Here is an 18,432-nt window from a genome sequence, read left to right on the forward strand (position 1 = left end):
CTATGGATTACAGCTCTGTCAGAACACATGAAGCTCTTAAACGTTTTAAAGAAGCACACGTAGCCCCGGATGAACCTTGGCACCTTGACTGGCTAGGCCTGTAACACGAGCGAGTTTGGGTGAATTATTCTTTCATTCTTTCCAACGGTTTTTCAAGTCATGAAAAGAAGCCCACGCTTTGGCGGTTTCCCACGAGACTCCTCTTTTGGTCTGGAAATTATGGTTTCACGCAGTCACGACAGCAGCGATTCTTAAACTTGAGGGGGCAGGGAGATTCCCGGGGAGGGCGTGGGAAAATGCAGGTTCCCGGCCCCGCCTGCATAAGTTCCCATGTTCAGGGCTGGAAATCAGCACTTCTGACCACCTGCCCCTGGCGATGGTACTCCTAGACGCCCGCGAAATACACGCTGGGTGGAAACCAAGGCGTTGGAGAGAACGGCCCCCTGAGCCACGGCAAACTAGGGACGGGGGTTCACGATCGGCTGTCACAACAGTGGACCACTTCTGCCCCGGGGCAGGTGAGGGAGAGAAGCAGCGCCTCTGTCGGCAAGAGCTGCCTGGTGTTGCAGGAGAGCTGCGGAAGCCCGTCTGTGTTCTGTCTCAAGATCAAAGGCATCCTAGTAGATAACTAACGAGAACCTGCCTTAGAGCACAGAGAACTCCACTTCGCGGCACAGCAGAAACTAACACAACATCGTAAAACAACTCTACCCCCATTAAAAAAAAAAAGAAAAAAGATCAAAGGCATCCTGCCACGAGGGCAGGGGAGACACTGGAAATGTCAACACGCCCCAGCCTTGGGCAGAGGGCCGGACGGTCCCCTCGAGCAACCACGGGTGGGACTCTTGACACAAAGGGACAGATGAGGCTTACCCGTCCGTCCGGGGTTTTCATGTGTCTCTCAAGAATCGCAATCTGCCCACAGGTGGGAATTCCTCAGCTTCTGGGTGATGCTTAAAACACCCCGGCTCTGACGGCCAAGAAAGTGACCTGCATGTGCTTTCGTTAAACATAAGGCACCAGGCTTGGGCTCAGAAAGCACGCAAGCATTGGGACCAGGAAAGACGTGAGGGCCGTGTGCGTATTCCCCGGGTTCAATAGGTAGAGAAGGCCCCGGGGTGCACGACGGGGCAGCACTGATCCCCGTGAGATCCAGCAGCGTCCTGTTTGGTGCGTCTTTCCTTCAAGAACCCGAGAGAAGTAGGTGCACCTGCCGGAGGGTACATCCAACGGTTCCTGAGTGAACACGGGCCTCAGAGGGCCCTGGAGACCCACAGGGAATGAAAACGGGTCCCAGTTTCACAAGGAACGCCCTCCCCGGCAGGTGCCGCGGTAGCAGCACGCTTGCTGCCACCTTCCACTCCCCAAGGAGGACAAAAGCCCCGCAGAGCAAAGCCCAAGAAGCAGAGACACCGCTGCCCAAAGCCACTTCCACCATCCGGGTCCCTGAGCCCACGCCAGGGTCTGCAGCCGCCAGACCAAGCAGACGAGCCATCGGTCCACCGGGCAGTAGGGTACCTTTGTCATTGAGGGTTTCCTCTTTTATCTTCCTCACAGCTTCTTCTGCTTTGCCTTCATTATTTCCGCCTACAAGGAAAAGAAAAGATACAGTTCAGGGTAAGGAAACAACCCCATGTGAAACAATGTTTTCTTGAGACAGTAAACACAGCCCTACAACACACTGTCTCCTTCCTTCCGGGCGTTGAATTTGGCCATCAGAGCAACTGTAGCGGATTCAGCGTATCAGTTGAAGACGCATTTTCTTTAGGTGGATTGGTCAAAAGGATGCATTTCTGGGACATCTTACTTTTCAGTAATTCCAGGGACACGAAGCACCCAGTGGCATCAAGACCACGGGGACACCAAGAGCATGAGTGTGAAACTGTCAGCAGAAACGTCAGACTAGACATAGAACTTGCGAGAGACTTGTGGTCCAGGCGACCAGAGCTCTGTTCACAGTGGCTTGAGCTATAAAAACCATCACGGGGGACTTCCCGGGAGGTCCAGTGGTTAGGACTCGGCGCTTTCACTACCGAGGGTCTGGGTTCCATCCCTGGTCGGGGAACTAAGATCCCGCAAGGCGCGTGGCACGGCCAAAAATTTAAAAAAAAACAAAAAAACCATCGCGGGACGTTCCCACCATGAGCTCGAGATGTCTCCTCCCGTTACCCGTGACTCCGTAAAATCAGCGGGTGCGATTCTGGGAACATTCGCTTAGAAGGGTGGCGATGGGTCTTTTGTGTAGGATGAGGGCGTTCCAGTTGAAATTTGGGGCGAAAGAAAGTGAATGAGGTTTCTTTAATGCCTGAGTAGGTGAATCTGTTGACCATGGGGGACAGCCTGAAGGGCAGGGGGGCTGTTTTTCCCTACGTCTGTGCGCAGACAGCCCTCATTTTAAGGGGGGCCTGATGTAGCTGCTGTTCAGGGTGGGGAGAAGCCAGGACAGCCTGCTTCCCAGGCAGCATCCCTTATTAAGGAGCCGGCCTCAAGCAGCGCCTCTGACCCCGTGCAGGAGAAGCCACACCTGAAACTCCCTGGGGGCTGGGTCACAGGAGACCTTCAACAGGGAGGCCAGAGCTGGCACCTGTGAACACAGGGGTGGGCATGGAGCCCTGACGCCCAGAGAACCAAGAGGGGACATGAGGACACCGCTGAGGGGCCCCTGGGAGGGGCAGGTCCAGCCCACATCACCCTTCCACCTGCAGCCAGCCCCTGCTGGCAAGACGCTGCTGCTCTCGGGTCAAAGCCTATTGAGGTCTCCGTGAAAATACACTACCAAGCAATCCTTTTATCAAGCATTTCTGCATGTTGTTTACGTACCCGTGGTTTCATTTACACACTCTAATAGCATTTCCTACTATTCTCCTCTGTATTATGTGCTCTGTGTCACTGACAAGCGTCCCCAAATGACTCAAGGCAATGCCCTTTCCAAAACAAAACAAAAATGTTTACCGCAACGGGTTTATTTGTAACAAACATACGAGAGGAGAAGTGGTGAACCCAGGGGGAATCAGAAATGTCTCCTGCTGAAGATAAACGTGGCAAAGGACATATCTGGGGGTGAATGCAAAGGAATATAGAAACTGTCACCGCCTCGGAGAAGTTCAAAGCTGCAGACATCAAGAAGATGTAGCTGCAAAAGTCATTTGCACCTCCAGCTCCTTAAAGAAATAAACAGTATGCGGTTATTACGTGTTTTTGCTGGGAGAGCCTTCCTGCACTGCGGGAGTGCAGGGGCAGGATGGCAAAGAAGGCATGTCTTCCATCCCTAAATGTTCCGGGCATCAAAGACCAAAAAAAAAAAAAAAAAAAAAAAAAAAGAATTCATGGGTAAGTGAGGGCTGCAGACACGTATGAGCTTGTTTCTGAAACTTGTGAAATTTTTAAACATTAAAACACCATCTGCTGCCGGGCTACCCTCCAGCCTGAGACCATCTTGGCATCAAGGGCTGGCGTAGCAGAAGCTCAAATGAAGTCAGAAAGACATAAGTGCCCAGAGAAAGAAAGAAAGCTGAGGGTGGGTTGGGGAAAAGCGATGGAACAGCAGTACAAACTGGCCACGGCCAGCAGCGTCCCCCGACAGGCAGCTCACTTCATGTTCAAGCAATCAGGCAAATATCATATGATATCGGCTCTATGCGGAATCTAAACAAAAATGATACATATGGGGCTTCCCTGGTGGCGCAGTGGTTGAGAGTCCGCCTGCCGATGCAGGGGACGCGGGTTCGCGCCCCGGTCCGGGAGGATCCCACGTGCCGCGGAGCGGCTGGGCCCGTGAGCCATGGCCGCTGAGCCCGCGCGTCCGTAGCCTGTGCTCCGCAACGGGAGAGGCCACGACAGTGAGAGGCCCGCGTACCGCAAAAAAAAAAAAAGAACCTACTGTATAGCACAGGGAACTCTACTCAATACTCTGCAATGACCTATATGGGAAAAGAATCTAAAAAACAGTGGATATATGTACACGTATAACTGATTCACTTTGCCGTACTCCTGAAACTAACACAACACTGTAAATCAACTATGCTCCAACAGAAAACAGAAATTTAAAAAATTAAAAAGAAATCAAAGGAAAAAATATTCAGGCAGTCAGGGCTGGATTGTATGGGAGGGACGGACAGGCACTTTGGGGGCGAAGGTCACCTTCAGCAGCGGCCTCCTATGGGCTGGATATGGGATGCTTGACCCTACACAGCTGCCAATGTTGCCCATACATCTCCGGAGCGATGGCTGCATATCAGGAAACACTCCGCCACGACAGAAGCAGGGCTCAAACGCAGTGGGTCTGCCTTCCGCTCAACCTTCGTGCGGCAGGGGTTAGGTTTTATACGTGCTGCAGTGCAAGGTTTCAGGGGCACCAAGTCGAGTGGGAAGGACAACCTCTCAGATCCAGGTCCGCTCCCTGAAGACAGCACCCTAGCCACCAGATCGTAAAGATCTGCAAGAAGCAACAGAACTGCCACTTGTTTAAAGAAAAAAAAAAAGATACTGAACCCAAATTAGGGCCAGCACACTACGGACCTGGGGCCAAATCTGGCCCATCGCTTAAACAGCCATGCACTTTAGGTATTGGCCATTTCTGCTTTCCTGCTGTAAGGGCAGAGCTGATCATCATGAGAGACCTACGATAATATTTATCATCCAGCCTATAGCAGAAAAAAACGTACCAACCCCTGGTCTAAACCTTAGATGACCGTTTATTAAGAAGGATCCTCCACCAAAATAGTATTTTGAAACAGTAGGAACTAAGATACTGTGAACAGATGGGAAACTGAATAATTCATGCATTCTTAGCAACACTAATGGGCTGGACTCGGACCCAGATTATCACTTCAATTCTTCAGCAAGTAATTGATTATTCTTTAAATATTCATGGCTTTGGGACTGAGAGTGAGGAATTGATTAAACCCATCTCTTAATCTGTGTTTAACAGAAAAATGCATTCTGACCAATGATAATGTTTCATTAAGTGACCTTGCCTCCAGCTGTCATGTAAGAAGAAAAACTGTCCCTCTCAGGATATATTCAACTATCCCCTCAAAGACACACAGAGGCAGTAAGACTCCCTACGTGACTGGACTGACAGGGAGGGTCAGAACTGTTTCCCTTGGGGAAAGTTCAAACAGGGACATCAGAACGTTAGTGGGAAAGGAGACACAAGTGGGTGAGGGTGCGCTGTCTACTCTCTGTTTAACTCGAGAAAAGTAGAAATTTGGTGCTGACGGATACCACACCTGATGCTCAAGAAACATCACCTAAAGGAGGTGATATCAGTCAGGGCTCCAGCCCTCAAACGCATGGGTACCCAGGCTTGCTCACATATGCTCAGTGCCCGTGTCCGCAGTACATACTCATCACCCAGCTAGACCTCATCCTGACCTTCCCAACTGGACCTCCTCCTGACCTTCCCAACTGGACCTCCCCTTGACCTTCCCATTCAGAACTCATCCTGACTTTCCCTCTAGACCTCCTCCTGACCTTCCCACTGGACCTTCTCCTGACCTTCCCATTCAGACCTCATCCTGACCTTCCCACTAGACCTCCTCCTGACCTTCCCATTCAGACCTCATCCTGACCTTCCCACTAGACCTCCTCCTGACCTTCCCAACCGGACCTCCTCTTGACCTTCCCATTCAGACCTCATCCTGACCTTCCCACTAGAGCTCCTCCTGACCTTCCCACTAGACCTCCTCCTGACCTTCCCAACCGGACCTCCTCTTGACCTTCCCATTCAGACCTCATCCTGACCTTCCCACTAGACCTCCTCCTGACCTTCCCTCTAGGTCTCCTCGTGACCTAACCCTCTAGACTTCCTCATGAGCTAAAACCACCACACGGAGGCAAAAAGCACAGAAATGGGGCTCTTTTTATTTCTCTGTCTTCCAACATCACCTAGTTTCACTAGGAATTAAGAAGATGAAGATGTCTGCAGGGGAGGAATCACAGGGGCAGAGATACCCAGCACTGGACGGCAGCCTCCCATCTTTGCTCAGACTAGAAAGTTCCTCCTGGACTGCTCCACCAGCATCTTTCCACCACTAGCCCAGGTCCAGCCGGTCCTCAGAGGGGATGTATGGCTCTTCCTTTTCAAGAGCTGACATCACTCTGACCAAGTCTTCCAAATATTGGCAGAAATCCAAGACATGGAAGGCTTGTCATGTCTCTAAGGAGACAACAGAGGCTGACCCACCATGGAAAGTCAACAAATCAGGGGGTTAGAGTCCATCACCATCTCACAGTCTCCCTGCAGTCTTGAGATCTGCTCCCACATCCTACCTCCTTGATATTCTCAGGCCCCAGAGAGACATAAACAGATCACAGAGGTGCTCAAGTTGATAAGGAGCTCCGGAAATACATCCTCAGATGCATCCCCTCTCCCACAAGACCTGCTGGTCTGCAACCAACCCATCTTCATCTAAGGGGAGTTATGGATAGTGATAAAGTTGGTAGTTTCAAGCTCAGAAACTTTTAATATGTCCACATCTATCAAGAGAATAGGACTTACCCGGGGGGGAAAGGCAGGGAGCTCGGATGGACTGGGAGATTGGGATGGACATCTATACACTACTATGTATAAAATAGATCACTAATGAGAACCTACTGTAGAGCACAGGGAACTCTACTCGGTGCTCTGTGGTGACCTACATGGGAAGGGAATCCAAAAAAGAGGGGATAGATGTATATGCATAGCTGATTCACTTTGCTGTACAGCAGAAACTAACACAACAGTGTAAAGCAACTACACTCCAATAATTTTTTAAAAAAGACTTACTGAAAGAGGGGAAAAACAAAAAGAAAAAGAAAACACACACACACCAAAGAAAACAGAGAATGGGACTTAGCCATATTCCTGATGAAAAGAACCCTTCAATGCGGACAAAGAACAGTGAAGTAGACCAAGAAGAGATCTACTGCTCCCAAAGCAAGACAAATGTGGGCCACTCCACAGACCCCATCATACATGAGAGAAAGATGGTTATGTGAAAAAGGGAATCACCATAAGAAACTGCAGTCTTTGAAAAGAGAGCGGAACATGGGACAGGCCATGAAATGGAAGAAATTTTAATGGTGCAGTCAGGTTTTGCAAAAGCAAAAGAAAGTTCAACTGTAAGGGCGTGAGGGAAGAGTTGTGTGTGCCCAGGTAAGCCCCACCCCTCCAAGAGCAGAGGGTTACACTGGACCCCTGGGGATGTCCCACGTGGGACTCAGGGCATCTGTGAGTTTCGATGGGGAAGGACGGACATCATCATCGTGACCGGCCTCCAAGGGAATGTGGACGAGACAAAGAGGACAGGATGGACAGGATCTATGGCTTGGCCACCAACAGAAACCACATACTCCTATCAGGGTTCAGTTCTTGAAGATGTCTTGAAATAAGGTTTAAGGTCCTCATAGCAGGACTTCCCTGGTGGCGCAGTGGTTAAGACTCCACGCTCCCAATGCAGGGGGCCCGGGTTCGATCCACGGTCAGGGAACTAGATCCCACATGCATGCCGCAACTAAGGAGCCCACCTGCTGCAACGAAGGAGCCTGCCTGCCGCAACTAAGACCCGGTGCAACCAAAGGAAAATTTTAAAAAAAGATCCTCATAGCTCCAAATCGGAGGGGTTACTAAACTCATAGAAGATCACATTATTCGTTGTATAAAGACGTAATGTGTATAATTATGTGGCAATTTTTTTCCTTATATACTTTTATGCCTGCCTTTCAATACAATTGTTTGATACTATGATGGATTTCAGTTTGTGCACTGAGGCATCAGTAGATGTGAAGGTATTCAGGGACCAGAAAACGGGGAATCTGGCTGTGGATGGAGCTTATGGACAGACCCACAAAGGAGCAAGGTTCACGTGTGTTTACATCCACGGCCCCGAGTGCTGTGTCTGAGCTGTAATCATCCTTCAACACATGATGGAGGAAAAATGAGAGAAAGGAAGAAATGCATCAATAATGAATGAATGAAGGGCCATGGTTAATATTTTAGAAAGACTTAAGTGAAAGCAATCCCTAACACCTACAACCAGACCTGCAGTACGATTTTCATAAAAACGGACACCATAAAAGGGATTAACTGAATCCAGATGATGTCGGGAGAAGCATGATAAATATTACGGCCTTTTTTCAGAGCTCATCTCCCCATATCATTTTTTCCAGCTGACTTAAACTTCTACCTCCGACTGAATGGGAATGTTCACAAATGTAAAATGAGCTCACTTGAACCGTCTTCACTTTCCTAGCAGAAGAAAGTCCCTTCATTTTCAAAGAGGATTTAGGGACCGAAATAAGCCATTAGAAAGTTTCAGAAAGAAGAAGGGAAACACAGAGAGTTTCGGTTCAGAATCTGAAATGCAGAAGCTGTTCAGAGTCCGTTGGGAGCTGAATCATGACATCGCAACGTCATATGTTGAAGCCCTGAGCCCTAGGACCTCAGAGTGTGGCCGTATTTGGAGATGGGGTCTTTAAAGAGGGGATGAAGGTAAAATGAGGTCCACGCACTAGGGTGGGTCCTGATCCCATAGGACTGGTGTCCTTATAAGAGGAGATCAGGACACAGACACACACAGAGGGACGACCACGTGAGGACACAGGGAGGAGACGGCCGTCTACACACCCAGGAGAGAGGCCTCGGGAGGAACCAGCCCTGCCCACCCCTGGATCTCAGATTCCAGCCTCCAGGACTGGGACAGGAAAAATGTTTGTTGTTTAATCCACCCAGTTTGTCATATGATTCGTTAGGAGAGGTCTGGCAAACTAATTCGCATTTATTGTCGTTTACTGCAGTGAATCACACAGGAAAAAAAAAGTAAATGATCCATATCACAGCAGGACCTCGACTCCTGTCCAAAAAAAAGCGCAACACAATTTCCTGTCTCTTTCCCTTTTTGAGTATTCACCCTTACGCCTTCTGCACTTGTTGGATCTGGAAGCACATCAACATTTCCAGACACACAGAAGCAAGCAGCTGCGTGTCTCCCGCTCGCTCTAAGACACAAGGAGTTGTAGAAGTGAATCATCACCTATGATAACGTGCATGCCCAGTTTGGCCAGATGCTTCGCTGTCGAATAGCCAATTCCATCGGTCCCGCCGGTCACTATAGCAACACGCTCGCGTTGTTGGGGGAAAACTGCAGAAGAAAAGAAAAAGAAACTGAGGTAAAGGTTAAGAAGCAGAGCACACGTTGATGAGAATGAAGTCGCAAAAGAGGGCATGATGCCGACGGGAGCTGTGGTTCGACATTTGTGGTTTGGCTGTTCTGAATTCCTACAGGCTCGGGATGCATGAGTGTAATACAGTGCAGTTGCCCTGAATAAGGACAGCCTGGTAAAGCCACCTGATAAATCCTTGCTCAGTCCCCGATGAGACCTTTGCAGGAATTAACGCTGCCAAAATGATCTGCAGAAAGCTCCAGATAACGTCTATCGTTGACAGCTGTGGGTGAGAGTCCTGGGTTAAGCCTCTAGGACCATGTTGGTTGTGTTGTAAAGTGTAGGTTTTATACTTGTTTGCATTTTCTCAAATGTAGTTAGGAAATTGATTGTTATGGAGGGACGGCCCATTGTTTTCTACAAAGTCTGAAGACCACATGAGAATACAGAGTGTCTTATAAAAACAGAGAACATGATGACTCCTGTAACCATGTACCTTTGCATGAACCTACACATATGCAAACATATGAGAATATACGTTTACGTGATGGTATAAAATTGACTGTTTCTGGCTCACACACAGAGGGAACAGACTTGTGGTTGCCAATGGGGCAGGGATTGGGGGAGGGAAGGACTGGGAGTTTGGGGTTAGCAGATGCAAACTGGTATATATAGGATGCATAAACAACAAGTCCTACTGTAGAGCCCAGGGAACTATATTCAATATCCTGGGATAAACCATCATGGAAAAGAATATGGAAAAGAATGTATATGTATGTATAACGGAATCACTTTGTCGTACAGCAGAAATAAACACGTTGTAAATCAACTATACGTCAATAAAATAAATAAACTTTACTGTTTCTAATAAAATCTTAAACTACCCAAAGTGTCAATAACATGTTATTATACAAGATGAAATAATGCTTTACTAAACGTTATACTTCTCTTTTTGACTCCATTTTAAAATTGTACTGTGCCTTGTGTGACCAAAATAAAAAGGGTATATTGTGATGTAAAAATAGAAAAGAAGAAAGAAAGAAAGAGAGAGGGAGGGACGGAAGGAAGAAAGGATAAATTGTAGGTTTTATTATTATTCAAGTATGGGGTGAGGCCAACAGGTCAGGAGACGACCAATATGGAAAAGATGGTTGATCACTCACAGTTGCCGAGAAGAGGGGGCGCAGCACACCGTGCAGGGTTACGCGGGGAAGCACCAGGGTCGGTCAGGAGGCAGAGGGAGGGGGGAAAACCAGACAAGAGCCTTTGCTGTGATTTTTGCAGGAAGGAACAGGTGAGGCAGGGTTAGCATGGGCTGGTGTGAATAATTTCATCAGGTCCTGGCCGCAGGGACTGTCCTTGTTGTCTGGTACCTGCCCTGGAGGGGATGAGGGCAGGTGGATGGTGGCCCAGAGCATGGGAGCCCCTTAGAGAAGGGGGTGGGGTGTGGATCTGGATGGGTAGCTTTGTATTTGAGAAGCATGTTTACAGGTCAGTTATTTGCTATCTGTAGGAACTGGCTAGTCCTAGGAGCTTTAACTATAGGATCAAGGTGGCAAAGATGAATTTTGTATTTTCCCTGTCTCCTTTATTTCATTTTTTTTACACGTTTTTTTAATTGAAGTAGAGTTGCTATACAATATTTTATAAGTTTCAGGTGTACAACATAGTGATTCACAATATCTTAAGGTTATACTCCATTTATAGTTATTATTAAATACTGGCTGTATTCCCTGTGCTGTACAATATATCCTTGTAGCTCTTCTTTTTTTTTTCTTTTGACCGTGCCACGCAGCATGCTGGGTCTTAGTTCCCCGACCAGGGATGGAACCCATGCCCCCTGCAGTGGAAGTGCGGAGTCTTATCCACTGGACCACCAGGAAGTCCCAGTAGTTTATTTATTTCATACACAGCAGTTTGTACCTCTTAATCCCCTACCCCTTTCTCTCCCTTCCCCCCTTCCCTCTCCCCACTGATAACCACTAGTTTGTTGTCTAGAAAAGATAAACTTTTTAATAAATGGTGTGGGGACATCTAAAAAGACCTTTGAAAACAGATGAAATGAGATCCATACCTCCCAGGACACATCAAAATGAACTCCAAGAGGAAAAAAGCTAAACAATGAAAATATTCGAAGAAGGCAGGGACAAATTTATTCTCAACCTCAGAGTAGGAAATGCCTTCCTAATTCTAACTCAATATTGAGAAGAATAAATAGACCAATTTCACTCCTAAAAAAAGTGTACACGGTTTAAAAAAGAAAACAACACCACCATAAGGACTTCCCTGGCGGTCCAGTGGTTAAGAATCAATGCTCCCAATGCAGGGGGCACGGGTTCCATCCCTGTTTGGGAACTAAGATCCCACAAGCCACGAGGCGTGGCCAAAAAAAAAGAAGAAAAAAAATCCTACCAAAAAATTAAAATTAAAACAACACCATAAACAAAGTCACATTCAAAGGGCTATGTAAAGAGTTCTTAAAAATCAAAAAGAAGAAAAAAAAAAAAAACTCTACAGAGAAGAAGGGCAAAAGCACTTGTTGATATAAAAACATACTGAAATGAATGGCCCTTAAAAACACATGCCCAGGGGCTTCCCTGGTGGCGCAGTGGCTGAGAGTCCGCCTGCCGTCTGGGAGGATCCCACATGCCGCGGAGCGGCTGGGCCCGTGAGCCATGGCCGCTGGGCCTGCGCGTCCGGAGCCTGTGCTCCGCAACGGGAGAGGCCACAGCAGAGGGAGGCCCGCGTACCGCAAAAAAAAAAAAAAAAAACACACACATGCCCAAGTTTACACCTAATAAGAGAAATGTTAATAGTTAACAAAAACTGCGAGATACCATGTCGCCCATCAGGCTGGCGGAAGTTCAAAGACTTCAACATCCTCATTTCTCTCACCTACAGTGTGGGTAGGAGTGCAAAACAGCACAGTCCCCATCGGGGGAAACTGGGTAATATCTAGTGCAATTACATGTGCTCCTATCGTTTGATCTCGAAAAATCACTTCTAGGAATCTGCCGTGGAGAGACAAGGCCGGTTGCCAAGGTAAAGCCAAGGTTCCTCAGGGCAGCACCTGTATCTCCGTAGAAAAGGATGGATAAACCTCCTGCCGTACGTGCATACAGTGGGGCATCCTTCACCCCCACCATGGGGTATCCTAGCCCATCCTGGGTCTCCACCATCACACAGGGAATCCTGAGCAGCCCCGAGCGGTCCAAGCTCAGGTGATAATTCCACCTGTTGGCCAGGAGTCAGGTTTGATCCACTTGTTAGAAAATCCTTCCCGTAAGTAGGGGCAACCTGTTGTCCACCACTGCAGTAAGGCGTTGCTGCCCATAACATGAAGGAACAACCCTACAGAGAAAAGCCCCAAGAGGGATGCAGGGGCACCGATATCTCCCGGGAGGCGGGGAGGACCTCCCTCCTCCCGCCCCCGCCCTGAGAATATTTCCCGTCACCGCATCCATCAGAAAGAGCACGTCCTTCGCAGGAACCCCAAATGAGTCCTTCGGGCGCCCCACAAAGTTCCCAGACACCCAGGCTTGATTCTACTAAAGGGATTCCAACCACGTGTGGGTTTAGTTCCTGGGCAGGTGAGCCGGATGAATAAAAGTGCGATTTTCCCAGGCTCCTGGCGTTTACAGAGAAGGGTTCCAGCACCGCGCTGCAGGGCGGGGAGCCTTAGGGAGGACCCAACTCAACTTTGCTTGTCCCCCTGGCATCGGCTGTCCGTCCTGGAAATGCAGACCGACAGGTTCTGAACGCGTGCGGAGCACACTATGCTGCGCCGACTGTGTACCGTGAGCACAGGTGCACGCTGGGGTCTTGGGCTGGAGGGGACATCTTACAGCTCCCACAGTCACACAGAAGAGGCAAAGCACGGGGAAGGCCTGGTGGTCCAGTGGTTAGGACTTGGGGCTCTCACTGCCAGGGGCCTGGGTTCAATCCCCGGTCAGGGAACTAAGATCCCGCAAGCCACCAGGGCCAAAAAAAAGAGAAAAACCAAAGGACCACCACAGAAGCCTCATCAGCAGCCGGAACTTTCACCTCAAAGCGAGGTTAAGGGGGAAACTGCACCGTTAAGACAAAGTCGATTACAACACAGGTCCCCAAACTTTCGCAACCTGCAACACACTTGCTGCCCAGAAGTTTTTTCACACCACTGCTAAGGCAAAGAAAAAGAAATAAAAATATATGTGTAAAATATATTCCTATATAAATATAAATGAAATGTTCCTATGTAGATATTTATAAATAGTATCTATGCTATAGTCTTATCCTAGGTAAAATTATGTTTATATATTTTAAATGTTACATATTTTACATATTTATTTTAATATATTTAAATATGTTTAATATATTTAATACATAAAAAATATTTAATAATGTAAAATAAGTAAATAAGAAAAGTAAATAAGATAATAGCAAATAGGATGTATTATTTAATAATGAGACAATATGAAAATAAATAAATGATACCTTTATTTTAACATAAATATTTGTCAATATAAGTAATATTTATGAATATTAAATATTTTATATTTATAATGTTTACATATTATACTATGAAAATATTTATTATACAGGTTTATACTTATAATATTTAGTATTTATATTTATAATGTTTACATTACTTATAAGATTTATAAATTATATATTTATATTTGTAAATATATTTTATATTTACACATTTTACATATTTTATTTTCTACTTTATTTATATAAAAATGATAGTCATATATCTATGCAACTAGAGATCATCACACTAAGTGAAGTAAGCCAGAAAAGCAAAGACAAATACCATATGATACCACTTATATGTGGAATCTAAAATATGGCACAAATGAACCTATCTACAAAGCAGAAACAGACTCACAGACATAGAAAACAAACTTATGGTTACCAAAGGGAAAAGGGAGGGATAAATTAGGAGTTTGGGATTGACATATACACACTACTATATATAAAATAGATGAACAACAAGAACCTACTGGAATATGTATAACTGATTCACTTTGTTGTAAAGGAGAAACTAACACACTATTGTAAAACAGTTATACTCCAATAAAAAAATATATATATATGTTATATAACATATATAAAATCACTTTGCTGTACACCTGAAACTAACACAACATAGTAAATCAACAACACTTTGAAAAAATAATAAAAAATAATTAAATTAAATTTTAAAATAAAGAACAAAGGTCCTTAATTCTCTTGGTCCCTCCCACCAGAATTGAAAAGAACAGAGAGAGAGTTTCTGTTTCCCTGTCAAGGAGGCTTCCAAACAAACCCCTCGGTCCACACCCAGAAAGGAATGGAATACTTCATTAAAAAGAAATGTCGGGACTTCCCTGGCGGCGCAGTGGTTAAGAATCCGCCTGCCAATGCAGGGGACATGAGTTCGAGCCCTTGTCCGGGAAGATTCCACATGCCGTACCATATGATACCACTTATATGTGGAATCTAAAATATGGCACAAATGAACCTATCTACAAAGCAGAAACAGACTCACAGACATAGAAAACAAACTTATGGTTACCAAAGGGAAAAGGGAGGGATAAATTAGGAGTTTGGGATTGACATATACACACTACTATATATAAAATAGATGAACAACAAGAACCTACTGGATAGCACAGGGAACTCTACTCAATATTCTGTAATAACCTACATGGGAAAAGAATCTGAAAAGGAATATATATATAAATAACAAGTATCAATATTATATATGTTATGCACTACCAAATGTAAATTAGATAGCTAGTAGGAAGCTGCCGCATAGCACAGGGAGATCACCTCTGTGCTTTGTGACCACGAGAGGGGTGGGATAGGGAGGGTGGGAGGGAGGGAGACGCAAGAGGGACTCACCACATACACTTCAACTTGCTTCCATACCAGGTTCATTAGTTTCAACATAGTTGTTATAGGCAGAATCAACTGTATCTTCTGCCTACTTGACTACCTTTTCTAACCTGTCATTTCTTTGGCCTAGGACACGCTCCACTTTTTAGTCAGATCTTAAGTCTCATCCAACTAAGTCTCAATACTACTATGAGATCATATTTACCCTGCTAGTCTATCACTGTAATAAAATGTATTACCCATGTTTTTTAGGAAAAGATCTCATGATTTTAAATACTTTTTTACTAAAAACAAATGAATAGTCATATCTTAAGATATGCCAAATTTTGGGTGAAAAATATATATAAACTTTTGTTTATCTGTAATTAAGTTATAGTCTAGTGTTCTAACACACCATGCACATACATACATTCTTCTTAAGAAAAAACATTTTAGAGTCTTTACAACACTATTTCACGATAGATTTAAATTTTTCAATAATCACTTTCACACAAACTTAGCAGGTCCTTTTCACTCACTGAATTAGAAACTGTATTTTATGAATATTTTAAAAATTAATTATCAGTTTCGTGTATCAGATTATTTCTAATTTTCTTCCTTTAGGATTCACCAAAAGCCCAGCTACGCCGGACAATAGAATGTTGTCGGACCAACTTATGTAACCAGTATTTACAACCTACACTGCCCCCTGTTGTTATAGGTAGGTTAGCAGAGAAAAGTGCAATCATGATTCTCAGTGAAATATTTTCTCTGGTTTTAACAATAAGCAAGCTTTCTAGAGTTCAACACTACAAGTTATTTTTTCCTTTTAAGATGTGATCGAAAGGTAATATGTCTTTTTCATTGTTTACTTCCATTATCAGGTCCATTTTTCGATGGCAGCATTCGATGGCTGGCTTTGCTCATTTCTATGGCTGTCTGCATAATTGCTATGATCATCTTCTCCAGCTGCTTTTGTTACAAGTAAGATAATTATTTTGATGCAAAATATTTTGTTGAATATTAGATATAAACAGTTGTTCTTAAAGCCAGTAGGCAGAAACCATTGACAATGTATTTCAGGAACCATTAACTTGTATTTTCTGGTTATCTCCTTTAATTAACTATATTATAGTTTCTTAAGGGAACAGAGGACCTTACTACTAATCAATTAATTGGACACTACATTATACTTCTTGTTATGTTCATGAGTACTTAAGATATTCTTATTTATAGAATATTGAACTTTCTTATATCTAAATTTAAAAACCTGACCCCATATATGCACTACCAAATGTAAATTAGATAGCTAGTGGGAAGCTGCCGCATAGCACAGGGAGATCACCTCTGTGCTTTGTGACCATGAGAGGGGTGGGATAGGGAGGGTGGGAGGGAGGGAGACGCAAGAGGGAAGAGATATGGGAACATATGTATATGTATAACTGATTCACTTTGTTGTAAAGGAGAAACTAACACACTATTGTAAAACAGTTATACTCCAATAAAAAAATATATATATATGTTATATAACATATATAAAATCACTTTGCTGTACACCTGAAACTAACACAACATAGTAAATCAACTACACTTTGAAAAAATAATAAAAAATAATTAAATTAAATTTTAAAATAAAGAACAAAGGTCCTTAATTCTCTTGGTCCCTCCCACCAGAATTGAAAAGAACAGAGAGAGAGTTTCTGTTTCCCCGTCAAGGAGGCTTCCAAACAAACCCCTCGGTCCACACCCAGAAAGGAATGGAATACTTCATTAAAAAGAAATGTCGGGACTTCCCTGGCGGCGCAGTGGTTAAGAATCCGCCTGCCAATGCAGGGGACATGAGTTCGAGCCCTTGTCCGGGAAGATTCCACATGCCGTGAAGCAACGAAGCCCACGCGCCACAACTACTGAAGCCCGCGTGCCTAGAGCCCGTTTTCCGCAACAAGAGAAGTCACCGCAATGAGAAGCCCGTGCACCGCAACGAAGAGTAGCCCCCGCTCGCCACAACTAGAGAAAGCCCGCGCACAGCAACTAAGACCCAACGCAGCCAAAAATAAATGATAAATTTATTTTTTTAAAAAAAAAAGACATGTCAAGTGAAAAGATCTGATGTAGACACGCTTCCGTCGGCACCTGCAACATCTGAAAATCTCGCCTCTACCCCCATGTCTATCGCTGAGAAGCGGCCACGGGAACACCCAGCGAAGGCATTAGTACCCCCTCCAACATGCGTAAGGTCTACAGCTTCCTCCTTGCAGGCGGACAGCACTCAGAGGACTCTGAATCGGGCGTAGGGCATTGGCCGGAAGAAGCGAGAGATGCCCAGGAGAGAGGCTGCCCCTCCCAGATCCCAGAGGCTAGTCACTGCAGCTGCGTCACCTGCATCCTGGGATTGCAGAGGGGCCCACGTGATTCACCCAGCCGTGGGAGGACAGGCAGCCAAGGAGGAAATGGGCAGGAGTACCCCAGGGAGGGGGGGTGGAGGAATGGCCGGGCGAAAGGCACTGGATCTGAGGTCAAGGGAGTCATTCCTCTAGCGTGTGCTGAGAACGAGACCACCGCCCTGATGCTGGGCACCCAGGCCAGACGTGGGCCAGTCCCCGCCTTTCCCGGAGAGCTGGCTTCCAAAGAAAGAAGCTGACAGCCCACCCAGAAACAGTCCAAGTGTCAGGCTGTCCTATCCCATATGCCCTGCCTGGTGTGGGAGCTGCGTCTCCCTCTGGCTTCAGCTGAGAGAAGACTCCTATCACAGGTGCTCCCTGGTTGCCTGGCCATCACAGCTCCTGGGATAATTTTACGTGTCGAACTGGCTGGGCCACGGGGTCCAGATATGTGGTCAGACGTTATTCTGGGTGTTTCCGTGACAGTGTTTTATTGGATGAGATGGACATTTAAATCAAGGGGCTTTGAGGAAAGCAGGTTGCCCTCTCCGGCGTGGGTGGGCCTCGTCTAATCCGTTGACGGCCTCAATAGAACAAAGACTGAGATTCTCCAAGGAGGAGGGAATTCTGCTTCCTGACAGCCTTTAGCCTCAAACCGCAAGTCTTCCATGGGTTTCCGGCCTGCTGGCCCACTCTGAAGATTTGGGACCTGCCAGACCCCATAATTACATGAGCCAATTCCTTGAAATGAATCTCTCCATAAATAGATACATAGATAAATGATAAATAGGTATCAATAGACAGAGGATAACTTGAAAGATGATATAGATGATGGCTTGAAAGATGATTGAAGGATACACAGATCGATAGATAGATAAAGATGGTTGGATACATACATAGATGATAGATTGACAGATGATAGATAAATGACAGATAACAGATGGATATAAACAAACTGAGAATAGATAAATGCATAGTTCAGGTAGGTAGATGATAGATACACAGATACATATACAGTGAAAAAGACAGAGATACGATTTACGACAAGCAATGAGCAATTTTT

General features: G+C 45.6%; 1 protein-coding gene across 1 annotated transcript in view; it reads right to left on the bottom strand.

The window, feature by feature from the left end:
* The window catches only part of DHRSX (dehydrogenase/reductase X-linked), a 198,940-nt gene that overhangs the window by 145,499 nt on the left and 35,009 nt on the right, over positions 1 to 18,432 (bottom strand). The window contains exons 2-3 of the mRNA XM_028492486.2: positions 9,015 to 9,122; positions 1,519 to 1,587 (exon numbers count right to left, since the gene is read on the bottom strand). Coding sequence (XP_028348287.1) covers positions 1,519 to 1,587; positions 9,015 to 9,122 — 177 coding nt within the window. The remainder of the gene's footprint in view (positions 1 to 1,518; positions 1,588 to 9,014; positions 9,123 to 18,432) is intronic.

This window comes from Physeter macrocephalus, chromosome 7 (assembly GCF_002837175.3).
Source record: "Physeter macrocephalus isolate SW-GA chromosome 7, ASM283717v5, whole genome shotgun sequence".
Classification (NCBI taxonomy): Eukaryota; Metazoa; Chordata; class Mammalia; order Artiodactyla; family Physeteridae; genus Physeter; species Physeter macrocephalus.